Below are 23,630 nucleotides of genomic sequence, written 5' to 3' on the forward strand. Positions count from 1 at the left end.
GCCATTCTGCATGCAGTTTAATGGGAGAGAGAGAAATCACCAGTGAAGATACTCAACAGTGGACAATGCAAGCCTTACATTTGGCCAGACAGGGCAAATGAACCAACAGGTGAAACAGTGGCACGTCTGTCATGGTGGAAACCAACTGCCCTCCAATTGGACTGGAGGCCTGCTCCATGGGTGGGAATACATCCCTGATACTGAAAACTTAAAACGGGGTAGTCATGAGCCCTAGGGGTGTAACGTCTGCTGCTGTCTGTCTCAATGTGTAATCAAACTGCCCAGTAAGCACTTCTTTTAATGTTTCTACCCTTATATTAATGTTACTCTAACTTTTGGTAGAGAATCTTCTCTTTTCAGATGGCAGTGACCTTGGGATGACCCAGAAGGCAGCATGGTGCTGGAAAGAAGTGACAGAGGAGTGCTCGGCATTGCAACATCTCTATCACACCTTCCAAGACTCAGGGTCTATTGCGGAAGAGGTGGCAGAAAGAATGTAAGAGTCAAAGGACTCCTTACAACGTGCTCCCTCCAGACACAAAACGGCCTAGATATCCAAGACCTCACAGTGCCTGACACTACCTACATAAGACCATCATAACAGGAGAAAAAGATCATGACATCAAAATAAAAGACAGACTGACTTGAGAGGGGAAGGGGATATGATGGAGAATGGAGTTTCAAAGGTGAAAGTGGGGGGAGGGAGGGCATTACCACAGGATATCATTTATAATCATGGAAGTTGTTAAAAAAAATTGAAAAAAAGTATGTAATTTGGGGGCTGGAGAGATGGCTTAGTGGTTAAGGTGCTCGCCTGCAAAGCCTAAGGACACAGGTTCGATTCTCCAGGTCCCACATAAGTCAGATGGCACATGGTTCATGCATATGGAGTCTGTTTGCAGCTGCTAAAGGCTCTGGTGCACCTATTCTCACTCTCTGTCTCTCTCGCTCTGTCTCAAATAAATAAATTTTTAAAAATCAGAAAAACAATTTAAGAATTTCTTTTTTTTTTTTGATTTTTCAAGGTAGGGTCTCGCTCTAGCCCAGGCTGACCTGGAATTCACTATGGAGTCTCAGGGTGGCCTCGAAATCATGGCAATCCTCCTTCCTCTGCCTCTTGAATGCTGGGATTAAAGGCGTGAGCCACCACACCTGGCTATATAATTTTTTTTACAGAGTATTTTAACAAAAAGAAACCTGTGGAGGTTGTACCCAGAAGCCATGGGTTTTTACAGAAAAATCCCAGTATGAGAGGTAGGTTACCTCTCAATGAGCTGTTGGTCAGGGAGTTTCCTGAAGCCCCCAAACCAGTATAGGCTATTTGCAAAGTCTCTTTGGTAATCCAAAAGAACTATGTGGTAAGACCCTACTGCTGAAGAAGCCACATGCTTTGTGCTTACATGACACTGAGATATCAAGCTAGAACTGAGCTGGGAGCCTCTCCCTGCTGGCTGGCGTCAAAGGACTTAAAAGTGTTATGCACCCTGCTGGGGAAGAAGTCATCAGCAGTCTTAACCAGCAGAGGAACTTGTGAGCAACACAAATGGCCAGCCTGGCAAGGTGTGCCCATTAGTGCAATAGTAAGAGGTGGAACCAAATGTTCTTTAGTTGAATTTGAGGGCTGCTTCCCAGGAGCCTGGTACTGAAACAAGTCAAAAGCCTATGGCAGGGTCAGTCATCAGCCTTAAAGAGAAGACTACTACTATGGTTTGGCTAAACAGATATATTATTATTATGCTGACAAAATTGTCTGCTATTTAGTGCTGCTCTCATTTTTGGTTAGAGAAGCTTCTCTTTTCAGATGATGGTGACAACTGAAGTGACTCAAAACTTTTCAAAGTGCTGAGAAGAAGTGACACTAAATAATACATCTCTATGATACCTTTCAAGGCTCAGGGTCCATTGAAGAAGAGGTGACAGCAAGAAATGTAAGGACCAGGAGGAATGATTTGGAACACTCTCTTCCAGACACAAAGTGGCCAGTGCATTCATAATCTTACAGCATCTTTCATTACCTGCTTAAGACCTGAATAATATTGGGCCCATCAACATGTTGCCATAGATGATGGAAAAGGACAAAAAAGACATCAAAATAGAAGAGGAACTAGTTGGAAAGAAGGGAGTTCAGTGGAAAAGGATGGGGAGGGAAGAAACAAAAGTGATGGGAGGGATTATGATCAGGGTACACTGTGTATAAGCATGAAAGTTGTCAATAAATGTTAAAAAAGAATTTCCCATAGGGGGGTGTTTCCCTTTTATTCTTTAGACAATATATTTGAATATCCAGTTCTACAATGTTTACAAGTAATTTGTACAAGGGAGGAAAAAGTACAAAAGATGCTCAAGAAACTAGAAACAGAAATTGAAGCTGAGTGTACATATTAACTAATCAATTTTTCATTCTAAACTTTTCAGTATTATGTTACAAGTTGCTTTAATAATAGCTATGATCAGAGAAAAAAGATGTTTTAAATTTGACTGGAGCTGTTATTCCCTAGCTTAAAAAGTTATAATTCTGAATTTCCAGAAAAATGTTAACTTCACAGAACTCTTGACAAAATGCTGTCTGTGAAATAAACTATAACAGTTACAAACACAAATAACTATTATATCACTGATGAGGGAATATATGTTACTACACTGGTCCTCCCTCTATTCCTTTTTAAGTACACTATATAAATTATATAGGAATTAAATTATTATGTTTGTGTATTTGTGTGTATTCGGCCATACTGGCATGTGTGCATATGCATGTGGAAGTAGGACAACTTCAGGTGTTGTTCCTCAGAAATGTGATCTACCTTCTTTTTTATCTTTTCTTATATTTTATCTGTGCCTAAGTCTTTAATCAACAACTAGACTTTTACTTTTTTATTATTTGAGTGAGAAAGAGACACATAGAGAGAAAGGGAGAGAGGAAGGGAACATTCCAGAGCCTCTAAGTCATTGCAAACAAACTCCAGACACATGTGCCATCTTGTGCATATAGCTTTACATGGATAATGGGGACTCAAACCTGGGTCCTTGGGCTTTGTAGCCAAGTGCCTTATCCACTGAGCCACCTCTCCAGACTAAGATCCATCTACTTTGGATCTCTCACTGACCTGGAAGTTATCAAGCATGGTTAAACAGGCTGGTACCACGCCTGGGAGATAAACCAGGTTCACCATTAAAAAAGAAAAAGAAAAAAAAAAACAAAACACTGGTTTTGAGACTCAAACTTGGGTCTTCATACTAAAAAGGCAAACACTTGATCAAATGAGTGAGCTCGCCAACATTGAATATTTCATTGCAAGATATTAATCCTTACCTATAAAGTAATAAATTCTATTTTTAAAAAATCTTCTTTTTTTGAGATATTGTGCTACAACCTGGCCTCAAATCTGCTATGTAACCAAGAATGGCCTTCAACTTCTGATCCTCCTGCTTGTACCCTTCTAAGTTCTAGGATTACAGATGTGAGCCACCATCCTTAAAACCATGAGGTACTGAGGGTTGAGCTAGGCAACTATTCTACTAACTAAGCTATAAACTCACCTCTGAAGTTATTAATTCTGTGCCTTTTTTTTTTTTTTTTTTTTTTTTTTTTTAGGTAGGGTCTTGCTCAAAACCAGGTGGACCTGAAACTCCCTTTTTAGTCCTAGGCTGGCCTCAAACTCATGAGCATCCTCCCAGGACCTCTGCTGCCCAAGTGCTGGGATTAAAGGTGAGTGCCACCACACCCAGCCAAAGTTACTAGTTCTTTAAGATTTTCATGACTATAAATATGAATCATGTGGGCTAGGAGACAGATCAGTAGCTTTTGCTACACAACTCTTGAGTACCACACTTCAAAAATCCAGACTCAGGCTGGAGGGATGGATGACCTAGTGTTTCAGGTGCTTGCCTGCAAAGCCAAAGGACCCAGGTTCAATTCCCCAGAACCCACGTAAGCCAGATGCACAAGGGGGTGCATGCATCTGGAGTTCGTTTGCAGCAGCTGGAGGTCCTGGCACACCCATTCTTGCTCGCTCTTTCTCTCTTTCTCTCTCCCTGCCTACTTCTCTCTCTCAAATATATAAAGAAAATAAAAAATATTTAAAAAATAACCCAGATTCTACATAAAAGCTGGAAGCCAGAATGTCTCAAAAAGAGTAGAGCATGTTCCTGAGGATGATACTCAATATCCCCTGGACATTACACGCATGTGTGCATACACATAAAATTCTACTTCCTAAAAGGCAGACCAAATGGCTGAACCTTCACCAGGTCCTTACAGGGAGCACCTGAACCACAAGACACTGGAGAGGGTAGGATCAAGGCTAAGCTTACTTATCTACATCCTCCGTCCCTCCCTCCCTCCCCCCCCCCCTCTAACTCTTGTATATTAGTTATCTTTTTCCTCATTTTCTTAGTGGGCACTGACCTGTAACTCCTAGTACCAGCATGGGGCTGTCATCTACAACGAGCATTTGATCAGAGAGATATACAAGGTTTCCTAACAGACAAACAGATTTCTATCAGAGTACTTGATGGCCCACCAAAGGTTAGTGGTAAGAACCTGCTGCTGAAGACACCATATGCAGTTGACATGTAAAATGGAGTGGCATGGCTAGAAGCTAGAAGAGAGTCAGTTCCCAGACAGTCAGCGTGTCTAGTGCCAGAAGGTGCTACATGGGTGACTGGGGGAAAATGACCAATATCTGTCCAAGCAACTCATGGTCTAACCTACTTAGCAGCAAATAACCTGTTATGAATCCCACACAAGTACAATAGTGGCACACAGCCATGGTGGGGAACCAACTGCTCTTGATTTGGCTAACTGATCCCCTCAGTGGTATGGGACCCATAGCTGGAGCTGGGAAACAGGTCAGAACCATATCCAAACATTAGCCCACTCTCCAATATGAAGCTACCATCAATCATGAGCTACAAGAGGGCCTATACCTATTAAATTCTCTATTAAAAAAGTAAGGGTTATCTCATTTGTCCTGGTGCTAACTTACTCTCCGTTGGAGAATCTGCTTCTCTTTTTCAGATAGATATAGATCCTAAGGAGAGAGCCACCCCATCATACCTCAGAAGGGCCGGGGCTGAAACTAAGAAAAATTGGCAAAACAAGCAAGGGTGCTATTTTCCTGATGAACCGGATACCAGCACAAGGGGGGAGGAGACCAACACAGAAAAAAATCAACTCCTACCAAATCAGAGAGCCAGAGCCTCAGAGGACCCCAACACCTCATCACTGAAGCAGACCAAAAATGAGCCCAACATGGCTCAGGGAAATTTTGCAGACGAGGGGGCAGAAAGAATGTCAGAGTCACATGTGGGGTCATGATATGCAGAGACATTTATCTTACCCATAACTGTGGGCTAACTCCACAATGCACGACCCATATACCTCAACAAGGAGGGGCCAACAGGGAGGGGGTAGGTCACGGATGAGCCTAATACCGAACTGACTGCATTTGCTGAATACAAAATTAATAAATAAAAAAATTTAAAAAGCACAATCTCAAAACAGGACAAATTTAAATAACTATTGTAAATTTGTTCAGATTTATGTTATATTCATAACATAATAAACAACAATGAAAACATAAAAAAAAAAAAAAAACCCAGACTCCACATAAAAGCTGGAAGCCAGAATGTTTCACAAAGGGTCAACAGTGTTCCTGAAGATGATACCCAATATCCTCTGGACATTACACACATGTGTGCATACACACACATGTATTCACAGGAAAATGCACACACAAAAACATGAACACACACATTCAAATTCACTAGGAAGCATGACAAAAATTTTAAAATTAGATTATAGTACACTAGCTGAAGGTTAACAGCATTTACTTAAAATACTCAGATGTTATTTTTAAAAATTTTTAAAGAATACTTAATAAAATGAGTCATTAAACATGAATTTTTCTAAAATTACAGTTTGAAAGAAAAATGAGTGTTATTTCTATTCTTTCTATTTACATGGCAATTAAAACCATCCATAGCTTGCTAAGTCAATCTACGGTATCTCCTTTCATGTGGAGAAAATTACATAGATTACACAACCTGTGTATAAGAAGTAATCAAGCAAGCTAATTCATCAAATTCGAAACCTATAAAGATACACGAATTTTCAGATTTCAGATTTAATCTGAAATACTAACAGTAGCCTTCATATATGCTAACAACAAACACACAGAGGATGAAATCAGAGAATCACTCCCATTCACAATTGCATCAAAAAAAAATAAAGTACCTTGGAATAAACCTAACCAAGGAAGTAAAGAATCTCTACAATGAGAACTTTGAAACACTCATGAGAGAAATTGCAGAAGACACTAGAAAGTGGAGAAACATCCCTTGTTCCTGGATTGGAAGAATCAATATTGTGAAAATGGCAATCTTACTAAAAGCAATCTACACACTTAATGCAATCCCTATCAAAATTCCTAAGGCATTCTTCATGGAAATAGAAAAAACAAACCAAAAATTCATTTGGAATCACAAAAAACCTCGAATATCTAAAATAATACTGAGCAACAAAAATAAGTCAGGAGGCATCACCATACCTGATTTTAACCTATACTACAGAGCCATAGTAACAAATACAGTGTGGTACTGGCACAAAAGCAGACATGTAGATCAATGGAACAGAATAGAGGACCCAGATGTAAGTCCAGGTAGCTATAGCCATCTGATATTCGATAAAAATGCCACAAATACTCATTGGAGAAAAGATAGCCTCTTCAGCAAATGGTGTTGGGAAAACTGGACATATATCTGCAGAAGGATGAAAATAGATTCTTCTCTCTCACCATGCACAAGAATTAAGTCCAAATGGATTAAAGACCTTAACATCAGACCTGAATCTCTGAAAATGCTAGAGGAAAAAGGAGGGGAAACCCTTCAACATATTGGTCTTGGCAAAGACTTTCTGAATACAACCCCAATTGCTCAGGCGATAAGACCACAGATTAATCACTGGGACCTCATGAAATTACAAAGATTTTGCACTGCAAAGGACACAGTGAATAAAGCAAAGAGGCAACCTACAGAATGGGAAAAAATCTTCGCCAGCTATATATCTGATAGAGGATTAATATCTAGGATATACAAAGAACTCAAAAAGTTAAATAATAAGGAATCAAACAAGCCAATCAACAAATGGGCTATGGAGCTAAATAGAGCATTCTCAAAGGAAGAAATACGAATGGCATATAAGCATCTAAAAAAATGATCTACGTCACTAGTCATCAGGGAAATGCAGATTAAAACTACATTGAGATTCCATCTCACTCCTGTCAGATTGGCTACCATCATGAAAACAAATGATCATAAATGTTGGTGGTGATGTGGAAAAAGAGGAACCCTTCTACATGCTGGTGGGAATGCTATCTGGTCCAGCCATTGTGGACATCAGTGTGGAGGTTCCTAAAACAGCTAAAGGTTGATCTACCATATGACCCAGCTATAGCACTCCTAGGCATATATCCTAAGGACTCATTTCCTTAGAAGTATGTGCTCAACCATGTTTATTGCTGTTCAATTTATAATAGCTGGGAAATGGAACCAGCCTAGATGTCCGTCAACTGATGACTGGATAATGAAGATGTGGCACATTTATACAATGGAGTTCTACTCAGCGGTAAAGAAAAATGAAGCTATGAAATTTGCAGAAAAATGGATGGACCTGGAAAGGATTATACTAATTGAGGTAACCCAGGCTCAGAAAGCCAAGTGCCACATGTTCTCTCTCATATGTGGATCCTAGCTACAGATGATTGGGCTTCTGCCTGAGAAGGAAAATACTTGGTAGCACAGGCCAGTAAAAGGAGACATAAAGGGAAGAGAAAGGAAGGGAGGAGGATACTTAATAGGTTGATATTGTATATATGTAACTACCATGATTGTAATGGGGAGGTAATATTATGGAGAATGAAATTTCAAAGGGGAAAGTGTAGAGGTGGGGAGGCAGGGAATTACCATGGGATATTTTTTTATAATCATGGAAAATGTTAATAAAAATTTTAAAATTTAAAAAAAATAAAAAATAATAATAAAAAAAAGATTTCAAGGGTTGGAGAGATGGTTTAGCGGTTAAGGCGCCTGCCTACAAAGAAAGCCAAAGGACCCAGTTTCAATTCCCCAGGACCCCATGTAAACCAGATGCCCAAGGGGCTTCATGTATCTGGAGTTCATTTACAGTGGCTGGAGGCCCTGATGTGCCCATATTCTCTCTCTCTCTCTCTCGCTCTCTCTCTGTCTCCCCGCCCCCCATTTCTCTCAAGTGAATAAAAATAAAACATTAAAAAAATAATAAGAGTTCAAAAAGAAGAACAGGATCCTTAAACTAATGCATGGTGCATGGGATAGTTTTAAATGATGATTGTGATAGAAAAAGAAATGTAGGGTAACAAAGATTTCTTTGAATACTGACTGTATGTTGACAAGTGAGATTTGGGACACAGAATCAATCTTAAGGTAGTTTACTTTGTAAATCTGTTTATTATAATAAAACACACATAAAAAATACTACAGGGGCTAGAGAAATGGCTCACTGGTTAAAGACACTAGCTTTCAAAGCCTGCAAGTATGAATTCAATTCCATAGCATCCAAGTAAAATGGACCCAAGTGGCACATGCATCTAGTGTTTATTTACAACAGCAGGAGACTCCGTCAGGCCCACACACAACACATGCAAATAAATAAACTTCAAAAAACAAAACAAAAAATCCCTACCAGCCAGTGTGGTGATGCATGCCTTTAATCCCAGCACTCGGGAGGCAGAGGTAGGAGGATCATCATGAGTTCGAGGCCACGTTGAGACTACATAGTGAATTCCAGGTCAGTCTGGACTAGAGTGAGACCCTACCATGAAAAAAAAAAAAAACCCTACCATAATCATTAAATAAAAAGTCTTATTAGCATGTGGGGGGTGGGTACACTAGAGTTTCTCTCACCACTGTCAGTGGAATGACATACACTTGTACCACTTTTTGCATCAAGCATTACATAGGTTGCTAGGAAATTGAACCCAGGCTAGGAGGCTTTGCAAGCAAGTATCTTTAACTACTGAGCCAGATATACAAGTGGATATACAAGTGGAATGGTAATCCAATTTCTTATTTTTTGAGGAACAACCATATTATTTTCCATACTAGTCTCACCATTAGTGTCTTTTTTATATTTGGGAGTGGGAGATGGGACAGGAGACAGAATGTCTTTATTACATAGTCCAGGCTCAGTCACCTCCAACTCACAATCTTCATGCCTCAGCCCCTCTCTCCTCAGGTACTGGTATACCACCACACCCAGCTAGTGTGCATTATTTAATTTTCTACCTTTGAGAGTATTTGTTGAGAATGGCTCATTACAAACAAAATATATTTATGTATAAAATCTCTGCTATACAAAAGATCCTTTTCATCCCCATGGCTGGAGTGAATAAAACCACCTACTATCTGTCCTATCTGGCCCAAGGCTCCCCTGGGCAGCAGTGTGAGGACAGGCTGGGCACATGTGGGACAAGTCCCTGATGTTGAGGCTTTCTCCCACCCATTTTTGTGACTTGTATGAAAGAATGCAACACTGTGGCTTGTTTCCTGCTTCTATGATTCTACTCAAGCAGAAGCTTTCCTATTACATTTACAACAGGTAGCCTCTGGTTTCTGACATACTCTGAGAAGCTACAGTTGAGTCCTGGGACTGAGTTTTTCTAAAAATCCTATATGGGTAAGAGAGGTGGAATATTGCCCTACCAGTGTATCATGCCTCATGAGATCCAGTCATCCTAAAGGCTTTACTTCTGCCTGTCAGTTATTCTAAGTTTTACCTGGACCTCTCCCAAGGACATCCAAACCCCATATCGGCACCTGGGTACTTCTGGGTTAGGAGCCTGAGTTCCCTGTGACTTTAGACCACCCAACATTAAGGCAATGTAAAGGAAACCAATGGGAAGCCAATACTAGTCTCTGAGACCCTGGGTAGATGCTGGCTAACAGTACCTCTGTCAGCCCAAGGCTTCTAGTACTGAGGACCAGTATGAGCAGTATGGGTGGGTGGTCTGACAAGCCTTGTAAACAGTTTATACTTCTATCCCTCACAACTGTTATGGTCAGGGAAAGGCCAGCTAGTGGTAGGGGAAGCAGCTGCTGACATGGCACCCTTAATCACTGGAAGACTACAACCCTGGAAGTACAGGGATGTGGCTATCCCTGCCTCTTCATCAGAGGCAGCTCACGAGTGGGTTCCCCTTTTCCTTTGGGAATGACTCATCATTTATGTCGTCACTTTGGTACAGACCTCAGTTCAACACCCAGCTCCACCACTGTCCTTGGCAAACTGTACCCAGCGGCTAGCCTCCTCCACTATAAGGTGAGGGCTCTGCCACCAGGTCTGCTAGCTAGACAATACCCCTCTTTTTGAAAAGAATTTGAGCTGATTTACCTATATATGAGGTAACAGTGGTTCCAAAGTACCTGCAATCTAGTCTTGTCTAACCCCAAATGACTCAAAGTACCTGCAAGCTAGTTTAGGCTTCTCCTGAAAGACACAAACACCCTTGATACCACAGGGAAAGGGGAGGGAAGTTGGTGGTTGCAGACACTAGAGAAGAAAGGCAGTTCCTATTTCTGGACATATAAATCCCTCAGCCTCAGTCTAATCACTGGGCTTGAGCCCTGTTGCCTTTGCCTCCATCCTCATCACCAAGATGGCATGGAACACCCATGGCTCCTGCCGAGAGCTAGCTGAAGTTTCGATTTATGCTGGGCAGGAAGCACGGCCAGTAGGTGTAGAGTTCCTCCGCCGGCCACCATCATGGTAGCATCTATAATACATTTTCTTTCTTTTCTTCTATTCTCCTCTTCTTCTGTTCTCTTTTCTTAAAGTAGGGTCTCACTCTATCCCAGGCTAACCTGGAATTCACTACGTAGTCTCAGGTTGGCCTCAAACTCACAGCAATCCTCCTACCTCGGTCGGGATTAGAGGTGTGTGCCACCAAGCCCAAGAGAATGGGGGGGGGGAGAATATAAATGAGAATGGGCACACCACTGCAAATGAACTCCAGATACATGCACTATTTTGTGCATAAGGCTTTATATAAGATACTAGGGAACTGAACTTGGGTCGTTAAGCTTCACAGGCAAGCACTCACTATGTAGTCTCAGAGTGGCCTTGAACTCACAGCAATCCTACCTCTGCCTCCCAAGTGCTGGGGTTAAAGGTATGCACCATGACACCTGGCTTATATTGTACTGATTTTTAATGACAATCTACAAACTTACTAGAATGAACTAAAATAACAAAGGTAAGTTAGCAGTTACCATTTTATATGCTGGGACAAGCAACTAGAACAGAAACAGCTTATAGAAGAAAAGGGTTTATTTCCTCACATAGTTTTGAGAGGAACTTGTATAATAGCAGGGAAAGCACAACAGGCAGAAGACAGCTGGGCTTCACATCTTCACAGCAGCAGGGAAGGGAGAGCTTGGGGCTGGACTATATTATTCCAAAGCCCAACTCTACTAACATACCTTGTCCCCACAAACTTCCCAAATTGCCACCAGGTGACCAAGTATTCAAAATACATGAGCCTATGGAGGACATAGCATTCAAAGTACCAAAACAAGTTTGGGACAAAGCCCCGAAATACCTTCTTAGTATTAATTAATATTGATCCAAAAAAACTAAAATATATTTAAGTTACATTTTTAATAATGAATTTTTATACTTCAATTGTTATCATGCAATCTTTCATTAGCAAACAAAATTTATTTTGTTCATTATGTCCAGTCAGTATATATAATTTCATATAAGAAATAAAATAATTTTATAAAAAAATCTAGTAACAACTCTAAAACAGTGAATGAGGGGCTCTAGAGATGGTTCAGAAGTCAAAGGTGCTTATTTGCAAACCCTGATGGCCCAGGTTTTATTCTGTAGTACCCACATAAAGGCTGGGTACACCAAGTATCACATGCATCTAGAGTTCATTTACAGTGGCAGGAGGCCCTAGAATGCCCATGCTTACGCTTGTGCACATTCCTTCTGTCCAAATAAATAAATATTTAAAAATAAAATAGTGAATGAAAATAAGATGGTTCTTAGCATTCACACTGTAAAAAAACAGAAAACAGAAGAGAAACTGATCAATGTATTGGTTCTTTTTCTAAGAAGAATCAGTATCTGTTATTAAACCTGAATACATTTTAAATAAGGATGTAAACTTGATTCTTTTTTTTTAAATATTTTATCTTTTCACAATTTTTATTAACATTTTCCATGATTATAAAAAGTATCCCATGGTAATACCCTCCCCCCTGACCTTGATTCTTTATAGGAATAATTATTTTGTTTAAAATATTTTATATTCACTGACTCCTCTTGTTTCCTCTGCTTCCTGACTATGCTGCAATATGACCAGCTGCTTCCTGCTCCTGCCACTACCCCTTCCCCATCATGATGAAATGTATCCCTCGGAATTTTAAGCCAAATTAAAACCTTTCCTTTTTTGTTTTTTAGTGACTTCTGGTTAGCTATTTGTTCACAACAATGACAAAATAACAGAATTCTTCTAACTATAACTGTGCCAGGGAACAAGCAACTTAGGAGTAACACACCACAGCATTAGAAGCAGAGACAGCCCCTCTAATATCGTAGTTTTAAAAGTATTTATATGACTTCTTGTGAGTAACAAGATTCAGAATCTATGCTATTATCTTTATATTCTTTTTGATACAGGGGCTTATGTAGCCTAGTCTGGTTTCAAATTCACTAAGTATGCAAAGATAATACTGCATTTCTTCCTCTTTTTTTTTTACATGTATGTATAGTATGGTATAGTGTATATACATGAGCATGCAGTGCATATGGAGGCCAGAGGATAATGCCATATACCTTTCTTTATAGCTCTTCTGTGTTGCTTCCATGAGACAGAATCTCTCTTTAACCTTGGAACTGCAATTTTTTTCAGTCAGACCAGCTGACCAGCGAACCCCAGAGATTCTCCTATCTTTGGCCCCAACAGGACTGAGGTTATAGACACGTGTGTCCATCTTTTTTTTTTTTTTTGGTTTGGTTTTTCGAGGTAGGGTCTCACTCTGGCTCAGGCTCACCTGGAAGTCACTATGTAGTCTCAGGGTGACCTCAAACTCACAACGATCCTCCTACCTCTGCCTCCCAAGTGCTGGGATTAAAGGTGTGCCACCACAACATCTGGCTCTCTGTGATTCTTTTATACTACTTCTACCGAAGACTCAAAAGAACCTTCAAATCTGAATTTATATGTGAATTTATATCTTATGTTAAGACATCTGTTGGATTACTAAGATGACAAAGAATTATTAGGCACATGAAGACAAATCATGTACCCTTGGCAGATTCTGGTTGGTTTGACAGATATCTCTGCTTGAAGACTTGCAGTCTTTTTTGTTTGGCTGCACCTCCCCCATGGCCCCCCCCCCCCCGTTTTGTTTTGTTTTATTTTGAGGTAAGGTCTCACTCTAGCCCAGGCTGACCCAGCATGTCCATCCTTTTTTTTTTTTTTTTGAGGTAGGGTTTCACTCTAGCTCAGGCTGGCCTGGAATTCACTATGCACTCTCAGGTGGCCTCGAACTCGTGGCGATCCTCCTACCTCTGCCTCCCGAGTGCTGGGATTAAAGGCGTGTACCACCACGCCTGGTTCCATCTTTTTTAATGTGGGCTTTTGGGAACAAAATCAGGCCCTCCTGCTTGTATAGCAAGGCTTCTTACCCACTGAGCCATCTCCCCAGCTCCTGACCTTGAATTTCTAATCCTCCTTGCCTCTACCTCACAAGTGCTAGGGTTACAGATGTAGAATATATGCTACTTGCACAATAACATTTTGGCTTCACTGAATCATAACAGGATTCTGAGGCATTAGACAAAGCAATCCTTTCCTCCAAAGCAGTTTTTCTGTGCAGTACTCCAAAATAGTGAAGAGGGCCAATCTAATTTCATAAAATAAAATTCTAAAATGAAGTAGCATTTTAGCATAGGACCTCCTAGCCACAAATATATTTAATGTTAACTTATTCAACAAACCTTAACTGGTCCCATGTGAGATAATTCGTCTAACCGATAGTTAAGTGATTCCAATATATAAAGTACGAGATCCTAGAGAAACAAAGAAAAACACTCTGTCCTTGGGGAAACATAGGGCTAGGTTCCTATAAGCCAATCAGTACATAATTTTGACTGGACCTTATAGAATAAGTCTATAACCCCAGTGGGGATTGTTTTTGGGAGTCTGAAGCAGGAGTATCAAAAATTCAGGGACCATCTGGGCTAAAACGAGTTCAAGGCCATCCTGGGTAATTTAGAAAGACCTTGTTGCAAAATAAAAAAGTTTAGGAAAGGTTTCTTGCCAGTACATTGCAAAGTCCTAGCGTTCAATCCTGCAGTGCAAACAAACAAACAAACAAAAAAATCCACCTGATTTTGTTTTAGAGTGTCTCTTCTAAAAATATACACATATGCTTCATGAACAATAAACTCAAGGCACTGCACTGACTTTATGAGTATATGAAGCTTGTTTAATATATGTATTTTTCAATAAGCATACCACATTTGTCTTAAACACAAGAATACCAAGCAGAACATTAGAACTACAATTGGAGGCCATTCACAACAAAATCAACCAACAAAAGCCAAAAAAATGCTATAAGCAAGAATAAATAAATAAATGACACTAACAAGACAGTGAAGGAAATACCTGACACAGTGTGAGTGCAAGAAACAAGAAAGCTGAGAAATGCAGGAACTTGCATATTAAATGACTTTTTTCATGTCTAAAGTGAGCAAAAAACTACATGTATCATTTGTGCTTACAAATAAACTTTGTTGAGAAGGTAAATATGAAACTATGGAATCTGCAGAAGATCAACTGTCTAAATGAAAATGCCTCAGAGAATTATCTACCAGTTTTTTTAGATAAGTAAGAGAAGGAGCTAATGCTAATGAATGAACCCTAACAAAAAACCTATGGTACTTTGCAGTGAATAAAGAGGACTTACCAGGGTGATATTGTATATAAATAAGTAGAAGAAAAGATTAATGGGGTTGGAAAGGCCTAAGTGAGGTCAGGGGAAGAGACTGAGTAAAGGAAAGGTAGGAGGAAGGCTAATCAAAATCTAAGAGGGGCCGGATGTGGTGGTGCACGCCTTTAATCCCAGCACTAGGGAGGCAGAGGTAGGAGGATTGCCATGAGTTCAAGGACACCCTGAGAATACAGAGTGAATTCCAAGTCAGTCTGGGCTAGAGTGAGATCCTACCTCAAAAAAAAAAAAAAAAAAAAAAAATCTAAGAGGGTATGAGCAAGTCATGTGGAAACCTACTTTTTTGGACAATGGCATACCCAGTAGGTATAGATTGTTACTAGAAAAATTTCAGTGCCAGGGACGGGACCTTCAAGTGAGTTGCTGGCCAGGGAAGTCCTTGATACCCCTAAAACATTATAGGCCATTGCCAAGGCTCTTGGTTTCCTGCCAGTAATAGATGGTAAGATCCTATTGCTGAAGACTCCACATACTTGGTCTGCAAGGCCACTGAGAAATCCTGCTGGAGCTAAGCTGAAAACCTCCTCTGTGCAAAGCAGCTGAAAACTAGAAAAAAGCTACACTGCATGCAGTTCCACAAGAAAAGAGAGAAGTCATCATGGAGATAAACAACAGTGGTCAGTGCAAGCCTTAAAGTTGGCTAGCCAGAGGTGATGGAGAACATGGCTCAACGGTTAAAGCGTTTGCCTGCAAAGCCAAAGGACCTTGGTTCAATTCCCCAGGACCCATGTAAGCCAGATGCACAAAGAGGTACATGCATCTAGAGTTTGTTTGCAGTGGCTAGAGGCCCTGCGTGGCCATTCTCTCTCTCACTCTCTTTTTACCTCTTTCTCCTCTCTCTCTGAAATAAATGAATAAATAAATAATATATATATATAAAACATTGGCCAACCAGGCCAAATATCTACTATGAGGGAAACCAAACACTTTCTAATTGGACTGGAGGACCCTTCCATGGAAGGGAATACATGCCTGATACTAAAAACCTACGTCGGGGTAAGTGATGAGCCCTAGGGGTGTAACTTATGCTGGTGTATGGCTAAATGTATGTACTATGCTCACCAAACTGCCCAGTAAGCATTTCTTTTGATGTTCATAACCATATATTAATGCCACTCTCACTTTTGGTTAGAGAACCTTCTCTTTGCAGATGGCAGCGACCTTGGGATGACTCAGAACGCACCATAGTGCTGAGAAGAAGTGACAGAGGAGTGCTCAGCACTGAAATATCTCTACATTACCTTCCAAGGCTCAGGGTCCATTGTGGAAGAGGTGGCAGAAAGAATGCTAAGAGAAAAAGGAAGGGTAGGACTCCTTACAATGTGCTCTCCCAGACACTAAATGGCCTGGATATCCATGATCTCACAGTACCTGACACTTCTTACACAAGACCTATCATAATATAAAGAAAAGAGCATAACATCAAAATAAAAGAGATATTGATTGAAAGGGGGAGAGGTTATGATGGAGAGTAGAGTTTCAAAGGGGAAGATGGAGAGAAGAAGGGAAGCACAATGGGATATTGTTTACAATTATGGAAGTTGTTAATAAAAAGTAAATTTTATTAATTAAAAAAGTACTTATTAAAATTTTTATTTGGTTTTGGGAGGTAGAGTCTCACTAGTCCAGACTGACCTGGGATTCACTGTGTAGTCTCAGTATGACCTCAAACTCATAAGGATCCACCTACCTCTGCCTCTACAGTGCTGGGATTAAAGATGTCAAGCTGCCACCATGCCCAGCCTTTTAATATTTTTTGTCATTAAGTCCAGAGGCAAATTAAGTCACAAACATTGAGAATGTAAAATATTTAAAAACTTATTTTTTCAGCACTAACATTAATTGCCCTCCTTTTCAGTTAGGATCTACAACATGGAACAATAGCCATCCTTTGAAAATTCATATTCTCTTAAAAGACTAACATTTAATCTTAGGTAATATTTAAACTTAGCAAGTCTGGACTCTTGTAACTGATAATACCCTTTCATTCATTATCCACAAAAACTGTACCTTTGACAGATAAAAGGGATTTCATGACATGCAATGGCAAACTTTAATCCCATTGGTGCTTTGTTTAGGCTTTTCAAATAAGAGTCTTGCTCTAGCTCAAGCTGACCTGTAATTCACTATATAGTCTCAGGCTGGACTCAAACTCACAGTGATCCTCTTACCTGAGCCTCCCACATACTGGGATTAGAGGCTTGTGCTACCACACCTGGCTCATTGCTACTTTTAATCATACTTTCTGTTTTCCTTACTTAAGTAGTTATTTTGTTGTAATATATTTACTTAGGTAAAGTATCTCAAAAAACTGTAGAACAAAGTGAAATAAAATAATTTTGACACTAAAGTAAATATATTTATTTAAAAAAAACAACTAATGCCAGGTGTGGTGGCGCACATCTTTAATCCCAGCACTTGGGAGGATGAGGTAGGAGGATCGTCTTGAGTTTGAGACCAGCCTAAGGCTACATACTGAATGCCAGGTCAGCCTGAGCTACAGTGAGACCCTACCTCAAAAAAAAAAAAAAAAAATCTAAAAAAAACCAACTAATAAATGAAAAATTAAAGAGTGAATACTATAAAAATTCCAAGTTAATAATTAAACTTATTAAAGGTTTTCCCAAACAAATAATGGATGTTTGTTATGCTACATCCTTCAAAGTAAAAAGTAAAATATTTACTTCAATATTTACATCCAGGTTTATTTTATTTTATTTTATTTTATTTTGGTTTTTCAAGGTAGGGTCTCACTCTAGCCCAGGCTGACCTGGAATTCACTTATGGAGTCTCAGGGTGGCCTTGAACCCATGGCAATCCTCTACCTCTGCCTCCCGAGTGCTGGGATTAAAGGCGTGCGCCACCACGCCTGGCTTACATCCAGGTTTTATATAAGTAATAACTAACTTCAAAAGGAATTCTGAGATTAAACTAAGTTTATAAGAGGATGTTGTAATTTTTTTTTAATTGCCATAGATGCAAGGAATGAATACTCAGTGAAAATGAAATACATACATATTATATATACAGAGATTGTTATCTTATTTTAAAAAAATATTGAAAAGTAAGGGCTGGATAGAGAGCTTAGCAAATAGGTGTGCTCCTGTACTAGTATGAGATCCAAGTTCAAATGTCCAGTTCCTATGTAAATACCAGTCCCACAGGGAAATGAAGACTGAGAAGCAACCAAGTTGGAAACATAAAAACAAGAGACTCCAGCTCAAAAATAAGAACAGGCAGAAGAGCCAAGGACTGGGACACCCGCTTTGTCACTCCAGCCATCACAGATGAGTGACCCTCTGCCACAGGTGTATAACCCCCTGGCCCAAAGACACACAAGCAAGCAAAAAAGCAAAAATAAAAGTATTGAAAAGTAACCATAAAGTATACTATATGCAACAAAGCCTTATACAGAGTATGATTTTGTGTATTAAAAACAAATGGGGGCCTGGAGAGATGGCTTTGTGGTTAAGGCACTTGCCTGCAAAAGCCAAAGGACCCAGGTTAGCCAGATGCACATGGTGGCATATGCATCAGTTCATTTACAGTGCCTAGAAGCCCCAGCATGCCCATTCTCTCCCCGCCCCCACACACCTCTTTCTCTCTCAAATAAATAAATAAAAATATTAAAAATAAAATAGGGAAGGGAGGGTATTACCATGGGATATTTTTTATAATCATGAAAGTTGTTAATAAAAATTTGAAAAAATAAAATAAAAATGGGGCAGCAGGTGAGGTAATGTATGCCTAAAAATCCCAGCACCTGCGAGTCAACATGATCCTGTTAAGGACAACTTTGGCTACAACACAAAGCAATTTCAAAAACACAAAATATCTAAGCCAGGTGTGGTGGCCCATGCCTTTAATCCCAGTTGACGAGAGGCAGAGTAGGAGGATGGCCAAGAGTTTGAGACTACCCTGAGACTTCACAGTGAGTTCCAGGAGAGAGACCCTACTCAAATAATCCCCCCCAAAATTATTGTGTCGAGTTGGGATGTATACTTCTTACCCTTCTCCTCCCATTCTAGTTATCTTTAAGCGAAAATCCACAGAATTCAGACTTGGAGGCTTCCATTTCAAAATATCATCACAGCGACCAGGTTTGTATTTCTGAAAGAAGTTAAAAATGAAAGTAATCATTATCAAGAAGGTTAAAATTAATGATTTGCTTCATTAAATATAGCATTTTTATTTTTAATTAATTTTTATTTTTAATTAATTTTAATTAACTTATTTGCATATGAAAGGAGCAGGGGGAGGCTCACCAGAGCCTCTTCATGCTGCAAATACTCCACACACTTGTACTACTTTTTGTGCTGGCTTAAGTGGATGGCTTGTGGAACTGAACTACTTGCAAGCAAGTACCTTTAACTTCTTAGCCATCTTCCCACCCCAAGCATAATTTTTTAAAAATATTACTTATTTATTTGGAAGCAAAGAGAAATAGGAGAGAGATAGAGATAGAAGAAAGAAAGAGATATTGGTGCATTAGGGCTTCCAGCAGCTGCAGATGGACTTCAGATACATGCACAACTTTGTGCATCTGGCCCTATGTGCATACTGGGGAATCAAACTCAGGCTGTTACGCTCTGCAAGCAAGTGCCTTAACCACTAAGCCTCTCTCTCCAGCTCGCCAAACACTTTTTTAATGTAGCTAAATTACTACTTTTTTCCTAAACTTAATTCTATTATCGATGTCTACCTCCTTAATGATATTTTTTTTCTCGTTTATGAAAGCTCAGATAAACAATTAAAACGAAGGTTGAAGGAATGGCTTAGCAGTTAAGGCACTTGTCTGCAAAGCCTAAAGACCCAATGCCCACCTAAAGCCCAGATGCACAAAGTGGCGTGCACACATCTGAAGTTTGGTTACAGGGGCTAGAGGCTCTGGCATTACCATTCTGTCTGTCTGTCTTTTCTTTATCTCTCTCTGCTTGCACATATAAATAGAGGGGGGAGGGGAGGAAGCCGGGTGTGGTGGCATACACCTTTAATCCCAGAATTCAGGAGGAAGAGGTAGGAAGATTGGTGTGAGTTTGGGGTCAGCCTGGGTAGAGTGAGACCTTACCTAGAAAAAAGCAGTATAAAACCAATTATTGAATACAATCTATCTATGATTGAAAGGTAACCCGATAATTGAAAAGTAAACTTTCTTCTTATTCCGTTTTACTAAGGGATAAAATACGATCAGTAAAATTAAGCTTTTTTTTTCATTTTTTAATATTTATTTATTTATCAGAGAAAGAAGGACAGAGAGACAGAGAGAGAGAGACAGAGAGAGAGAATGGGTGCACCAGGGCTTCCAGCCACTGTAAACAAACTCTAGACACTAGCAGCCCCTTGTGCATCTGGCTAACATGGATCCTGGGGAATGGAACCTGGGTCCTTTGGCTTTACAGGCAAATGCCTTAACCGCTAAGCCATCCCTCCAGCCCTTTCTTTTTATTTTTTTTAAAGACAAGGTCTCATTTGTACAAGACAGCCTCAAATTCACTGTGGAACAGAGGATAAGGAACTTTTGACTTTCCTGCCTCCACATACTCAATGCTGGGATCACAGACTTGCACTGCCATGACTGGTTTTATGCGAGGGAGTGGAGACCCAACCCTAGACTTCATGCTTTATATGCAAAAACTTTATAGCTATACCCCAGCCCTAAACAAGTAACACTGGCCATCATTTATATCATCATATGGATCACTTCAATTACCTACCAAGCGAAGCCTAAGGACCCCGGTTTGAGGCTCAATTCCCCAGGACCCATGTAAGCCAGATGCACAAGAGAGCGCACACATCTGGAGTTCATTTGCAGTGGCTGGAGGCCCTGGTGCACCCATTCTCTCTCTCAGTCTGCCTCTTTCACTCTGTCACTTTCAAATAAATAAATAAATAATTAAAAAAAAAAGAATATGGATCAACACACACCCTTAGGGATTTTGGCTTTGTTATCTGCTTATTTTAAACCCCGCTCTTGCACAAATACTCCAGTGCTGGTTTTGGCTGAGCGTGTATACTGTTCAATTGAATTTCAGAATTCCCTTGTGTTTTGCTCCATCCTGCCTACTAGAATACTTGCACAGCAGGAAAACAACACCTAGAGTCACTTCTGCTGTAACTTTGGCATCAATATAAGAGCCACACTGGCACCTTAGACTCCTACCCTGAAGATATGTAACTTCCAATTTACACACCTAAGAATACAGCAGATAATTAGAAAACCCAAGCGCTGAGTTAACTCAAGATGCAAAAATCTCTACATTTTAATATAAAAAACACACAAAAAGGCAATATAATTCCACCAAAAATTATAAATCCACCAGAAATGACCTCCAATGAAACGGACTTAGATGAAATGCCTGACAAAGACTTCAAAAGGATGCTTATGTCTAAAGAAATCAAGGACAAAATCAGGCTTCAGCTGCTGCCACTGGGGGAATGGTTCTGTGGCAGGCAGCAGGGGTTGCTGTAAATGGGAACAGAATGCCTGGTGCGCCCATGGACTCAGTACAGCGGCACCTGAGGGCGTGAGGTGAGACCGCCAGGCTCTTAGGGTGGACCCACCACCTTGAAAGCCTCCAGAAAAATCTGCCACATAGTGTCTTTTATGGAGAGGTAAGTTTCTTGGAGGCAACAAACAGAAGGACCCTGCCTTTTAATCCAGTCTGCAAGTCTGTGTCTTGGTTGGAACATTTGAGACCATTGATATTCAGAGTTATGGTTGAAAGTTTTTCCATGGTTGGGCTTCGATATTGGTGGAACTTTGGTCAAACTGGTTTATTTTGAACTCAAAGGCATCACTGTTGAAGAAGAGCTGGAAGCGGAGAGCCTTAAAAGCATTCAGAAGTACCGGACCTCCAGTGTGGTTTATGGTTCCACAGGAATCTGGGATGTGCACATGGAGCTGAAGGACCTGACTCTGTGTGGACACAAAGGCAATCTGCACTTTACACATTTTCCCACTCGTGACATGCCTGCTCTCATTCAAATGGTCAGAAATAAAAACTTCTCAAGTCTCCACAATGGCTTTTGTGCCACTGGAGGTGGAGCATACAAATTTGAGCAGGATTTTCCCACAGTATGCATTTTTGTCTTATATGCAATTTATAGTAATCTGATTGTTAAAAAATGATTTCAATTACAGTGGTAGAATAATTTCCATTTCTAATGGAACTTGAATTTTCTTGAGTGAGATGAAGATTAAATATAAATTAGTGGTAGGAGTTGTTATATAGTTACTTTTTGACTAATTAAGGTGTGTGGAAGAAAATCAGAACTACATTTAAAAAAATTATTTTGTGTGCGTGCATGTGTCTGTGTATGTGTCTGTGTGTGCACACATGCACCAGGTCTCTTGGTGCAGACAAACAGGTGACTTGGGGAATTGATCCTTGGCCAGCAGACTTCGCAAGCAAATGCTTTTAACTACTGGGCCATCTCCCCAGCCCCAAGAACAGAACTTCTAAAAGCACATTTTATTTTTTCATTTCTTTTTTATTTTTAATTTCTTTACTTAATGAATCTGGGATAAGCAAGAATAAAAAACCTGCCTGTGAGGAAATGACATCATTAATTCTCATTAATGACACTGAAAAGTAAAAATTGGGTTATAAAATTATAAACTGTATTCTGTCATGTACTACACAGTTTCTTGTCCCCTCTCAATTGTCTGCCATGTCTACCAGTGAAAAAAGAAGGGACTCTGGTTAAAACTGGCTCCAAGAGATGTAGAGGTAATCCCAGTACTTGGGAAGGAGGATCACCATGAGTTCGAGGCCACCCTGTGACTACATAGTGAATTCCAGGTCAGCCTGGGCTAGAATGAAACTCTATTTCAAAAAACTAAAAAAATAAAAATAAAAAATAAATAAATAAATTTAAATTAAAAAAAAAAAAACAGAGCTGGTCTGAAATCAGGCTGACAGAGCTATCCTCAAAGTAAGCAAAGGTCTACTATTGAGCTCTGTCCCCATCCCTGGGCTGTACTTCCTCACCAAGTCCTCACTGCACTGGCCTCTAGGGCTGGTACCACTTGGTATTTGATTTTGCTTTTGGTCTGTGGATACTAAGAAAGGCCCTCAAGGCTAGGTCCTTTGAGGGTTAATATGATAATAGGTGTGAGAATTAACATGTGAATTGGCCAGGACCATAAACCAACCTGTAAGGTATAATGCAGATTTCAAAATATCTTCAGTGACTGCTTTTCTAAATTGTTTTGAGTTTTTTTGAGCCAGGGTTTCATTCTAGCCTAGGCTGACCTTATATACAATCTATAGCCCAGGCTTGCCTCAAACTCAGCCTCCCAAATGTGAGTAGGATTAAAGGCATGCACCATCACACCCAGCTCAGTAGTTTTTTTCTTGCCAAATGAGCATTAGACCAAAGAAAAATCTGACTTTATCTGTGTCAAAGCAAAACATAGCACATCAGCCAAGTGTGAGTGACCATGTCTTAGACATGCAGAAATAAGTTGCTCTTAATGATGTGGACAATATTACAGAATTTTTAGTCATAAAACAAAAGTAAGCCACAAATTGGTATATTTACCAAAGACTTTGTTGAAGACATAAGGCAGG

The 23,630-nt window shown here is 39.9% G+C and overlaps 1 protein-coding gene across 1 annotated transcript in view; it reads right to left on the reverse strand.

The window, feature by feature from the left end:
• Positions 1 to 23,630, reverse strand: part of Rngtt (RNA guanylyltransferase and 5'-phosphatase) — a 186,883-nt gene that overhangs the window by 46,584 nt on the left and 116,669 nt on the right. The window contains exon 13 of the mRNA XM_004667307.3: positions 19,067 to 19,167. Coding sequence (XP_004667364.1) covers positions 19,067 to 19,167 — 101 coding nt within the window. The remainder of the gene's footprint in view (positions 1 to 19,066; positions 19,168 to 23,630) is intronic.

The sequence above is a fragment of the Jaculus jaculus genome, chromosome 19, assembly GCF_020740685.1.
Source record: "Jaculus jaculus isolate mJacJac1 chromosome 19, mJacJac1.mat.Y.cur, whole genome shotgun sequence".
Lineage (NCBI taxonomy): Eukaryota > Metazoa > Chordata > Mammalia > Rodentia > Dipodidae > Jaculus > Jaculus jaculus.